Source organism: Pelobates fuscus, chromosome 8 (genome assembly GCF_036172605.1).
Source record: "Pelobates fuscus isolate aPelFus1 chromosome 8, aPelFus1.pri, whole genome shotgun sequence".
Lineage (NCBI taxonomy): Eukaryota > Metazoa > Chordata > Amphibia > Anura > Pelobatidae > Pelobates > Pelobates fuscus.
In genome coordinates, this window is record NC_086324.1 from 8793772 (window position 1) to 8798397 (window position 4626).

Genomic DNA, 4626 nt, shown 5'->3' on the forward strand with positions numbered 1-4626 from the left:
TACTGTACTATACTGTAATATTGCCATACTATACTGTACTATACTATACTATACTGTAATATTGCCATACTATACTGTACTATACTATACTATACTGTAATATTGCCATACTATACTGTATTATACTATACTGTAATATTGCCATACTATACTGTACTATACTATACTGTAATATTGCCATACTATACTGTATTATACTATACTATACTATAATATTGCCATAATATACTATAGTAGTTTGTTCAGTGACTGATGGCAGACTCAGCTCATTTCCATTCAAATATGCCTCTTTACTTCCTGTACCATGTGACCTCTCCAATCATGTGATATTAGTGACATCACGTGTCCTTTGTCTGGCAGGAAGTAGCCCTGCTCCCAGCATGCCCCACGTGCTGGAGGTCAGTGAGAGCACCAGGTTCGTGTGTGTGAGCATGGAAAGGGTTAATAGCCCAGTATTCTATCACATAGTGTGTTTATTACAGAATCATAGTAACAATGTTTAATTATTATACACAGTGTAACAATGTTTAATTATTATACACAGTGTAACAATGTTTAATTATTATACACAGTGTAACAATTATTATACACAGTGTAACAATGTTTCATTATTATACGCAGTGTAACAATGTTTCTTATTATACACAGTGTAACAATGTTTCATTATTATACACAGTGTAACAATGTTTCATTATTATACACAGTGTAACAATGTTTCATTAATATACACAGTGTAACAATGTTTCATTAATATACACAGTGTAACAATGTTTCATTATTATACACAGTGTAACAAGGTTTCATTATTATACACAGTGTAACAAGGTTTCATTATTATACACAGTGTAACAAGGTTTCATTAATATACACAGTGTAACAATGTTTCATTAATATACACAGTGTAACAAGGTTTCATTAATATACACAGTGTAACAAGGTTTCATTAATATACACAGTGTAACAAGGTTTCATTAATATACACAGTGTAACAAGGTTTCATTAATATACACAGTGTAACAAGGTTTCATTAATATACACAGTGTAACAAGGTTTCATTAATATACACAGTGTAACAAGGTTTCATTAATATACACAGTGCAACAATGTTTCATTAATATACACAGTGCAACAATGTTTCATTAATATACGCAGTGTAACAATGTTTCATTAATATACGCAGTGTAACAATGTTTCATTAATATACGCAGTGTAACAATGTTTCATTAATATACGCAGTGTAACAATGTTTCATTAATATACGCAGTGTAACAATGTTTCATTATTATACACAGTGTAACAAGGTTTCATTATTATACACAGTGTAACAAGGTTTCATTATTATACACAGTGTAACAAGGTTTCATTAATATACACAGTGTAACAAGGTTTCATTAATATACACAGTGTAACAAGGTTTCATTAATATACGCAGTGTAACAATGTTTCATTAATATACGCAGTGTAACAATGTTTCATTAATATACGCAGTGTAACAATGTTTCATTATTATACACAGTGTAACAAGGTTTCATTATTATACACAGTGTAACAAGGTTTCATTATTATACACAGTGTAACAAGGTTTCATTAATATACGCAGTGTAACAAGGTTTCATTAATATACGCAGTGTAACAATGTTTCATTAATATACGCAGTGTAACAATGTTTCATTATTATACACAGTGTAACAAGGTTTCATTATTATACACAGTGTAACAAGGTTTCATTATTATACACAGTGTAACAAGGTTTCATTAATATACACAGTGTAACAAGGTTTCATTAATATACACAGTGTAACAAGGTTTCATTAATATACACAGTGTAACAAGGTTTCATTAATATACACAGTGCAACAATGTTTCATTAATATACACAGTGTAACAATGTTTCATTAATATACGCAGTGCAACAATGTTTCATTAATATACGCAGTGTAACAATGTTTCATTAATATACGCAGTGTAACAATGTTTCATTATTATACGCAGTGAAACAATGTTTCATTATTATACACAGCGTAACATTATTAGTTTATTGTATGTTATATTAACCCATTGTCACATTATTTTATTAACTGATTTAATTGTCACAGTATTATAATAAATAGTTATTATATCATACAGCAGGGCATCAAACTATATGGAATATTTATTTGCATTTTTATACTTTGATAATTATTAAGCAATATATATTATTTCATTGAAACTTTATAAAGTGAATAATATGTCAGTCAGATTGTGTCACAGTGCAGGGTGAAGCATGGGCACGCACTAGGCCATTTTGTAAGGTGTTACCTCAATACATATCTAAAAAAAGAAAATGTTAATCAATAAACTAGGAACTGTCGAGACTGGACTGGAAAATCTTATGTCAAAAAAAGCTGATTTGGAGAAATTACCAATATAACTCAGGATATATCTAATTGTAGTGAATCTTGAAAAGCTTATATATGTAAAAAAAAAAAAAAATTGCGGATTTGGACAAATTCTTGGGTAATTCAGTTTTCAATTTACTACAATTTGACATTCAGTGATCCAGTATCTGAACTGGAAAATTCTTCAAATCAGCTATTTTCATCCGCAATTCACTTCTCAGTTCTGTACAATTATTGGTTTAGTGAATAATGTCAGAATATGGTTATATTAGATTTCAGGATTCAAACTTTCAAATTTGTCACAAAATCTATTTGTACACTTTCTATTGTTCTCTGGTTTGCCACACTGTTTACAATCTACTGGACCTAGTATATCATCATTATTTACATGTTCTAACTGGAGGAATGTGCGTGATTAACTTCATCATAGATAAATCATCTTCATAGATAGATCACTCCTCCCAAGAGCTTACAATCCAAAGTTTGCATGTTTTTGATAGCTAGCCATGACTTTACTAATAGCATTTTCTGTCTATCAGGTGCACTGAACATGGCGAGTCCATTTATATCTCGGTTACTTGTTTTCACCCAGAGGTACAGAGGGAGGCTTCTAGCCATTTCTTGCGCCGGTCTCTTTACTGCCAGTATATCATATCATGTGTTTCCGGAGCAGACCTTTCGGAGGCTGTATCAGAGCTGGTCCAAAGGTGAACCAGTAGAGCTCAGTAATAAGCTTCAGACACTTTTCCAGGATGTCCTACAAGAAGCCTGCATTGCATCCCCATCAGGTTACAAGCCATTTGCAGCCTTTGGATTTCACCCGGTGAGTGCTGGCCTGCCCTTGCTTCCAGGCAGATGTTTAATTGGAATACCCGCTAATTATAACACAAACGAAGCAGGTGGGCCAGGTATTGTAGACCGCGTCCTGTTGGTGAACGGGAAGGAAGTGGTCTGGGACAGTGAGACTGGGGCACATCTAAAAGACTCCTTAATTTTATCAACAGAAGCTCAGAAGTTTGCGCTGGCACGGGAAGCATTTTATGCACAAAATTACAGTCCTGTTATAAAAGCTTCAGTGGCGCCTGCTTGTTTATCGGGTGTCTGTCTTTTTGGCGTGGCAGTAAAACAACTTCTCGGCATCTATTCTGGGCCTGTGGTATTACGGGGACTTTTCAATATGGGTGCACTGTTGCTTGGATTCGTTGTTTACTTTCTTTGCGATGATGCCATCTCTCAGTGGTTAGACTACAGGACTGACCGACAAGTGGCTGCAATTTCTAAATCCTATGCCCAGGGCGGACTGGAGTTTTATGACAAAATACTGGCTCGTAATAGGAGCTTGAGGACTCTCATGGGGAAGCAAGGAGAAACCATGTATGCGCCAAGTGGCAACTTGTTTCCCAAACATTATTTTAGGGTAAAACACACCCCCTACACTGCCAGACGACATCGTATTCAGCAAGATTTGAACGTTCAAGGAGAGTGATCCCCACCAGGGACAGTTAATCCGCTGTTGGATGATCACACCTAACTCAAAAACTCAAGAAGTAAAGTGGATGTTAGTCATGAAAGAAATGTAAATGTGTACATTGCACAACATTTATTTCTTCAGCAGCTGTGATTCAAATGTAAACCATGTTTATATCTATTAAAGCTTTTTTGGGTGATTTTTTTTATTTATTTTTTGAACTGCACATATATAACATTTTACATTTAATATAAAATGTTTATTAAAGGAACACTATAGTCACCTAAATTACTTTAGCTAAATAAAGCAGTTTTAGTGTATAGATCATTCCCCTGCAATTTCACTGCTCAATTCACTGTCATTTAGGAGTTAAATCACTTTGTTTCTGTTTATGCAGCCCGAGCCACACCTCCCCTGGCTATGATTGACAGAGCCTGCATGAAAAAAAAACTGGTTTCACTTTCAAACAGATGTAATTTACCTTAAATAATTGTATCTCAATCTCTAAATTGAACTTTAATCACATACAGGAGGCTCTTGCAGGGTCTAGCAAGCTATTAACATAGCAGGGGATAAGAAAATCTTAATTAAACAGAACTTGCAATAAAGAAAGCCTAAATAGGGCTCTCTTTACAGGAAGTGTTTATGGAAGGCTGTGCAAGTCACATGCAGGGAGGTGTGACTAGGGTTCATAAACAAAGGGATTTAACTCCTAAATGTCAGAGGATTAAGCAGTGAGGCTGCAGGGGCATGTTCTATACACCAAAACTGCTTCATTAA

The 4626-nt window shown here is 34.3% G+C and overlaps 1 protein-coding gene across 1 annotated transcript; it reads left to right on the forward strand.

The window, feature by feature from the left end:
- Positions 1–353: 353 nt before the first annotated feature.
- Positions 354–4031, forward strand: TMEM177 (transmembrane protein 177). The gene is made up of 2 exons (XM_063428534.1): positions 354–415; positions 2918–4031. The coding sequence occupies exon 2, from the start codon at positions 2929–2931 to the stop codon at positions 3862–3864; it is 936 nt and encodes a 311-aa protein (XP_063284604.1). The 5' UTR covers positions 354–415; positions 2918–2928; the 3' UTR covers positions 3865–4031.
- The last annotated feature ends 595 nt before the right edge of the window (positions 4032–4626 follow it).

Excerpts from the sequence above, each read along its gene's own strand:
- TMEM177 (XM_063428534.1), top strand. The coding sequence starts at position 2,929 with ATGGCGAGTCCATTTATATCTCGGTTACTTGTTTTCACCCAGAGGTAC.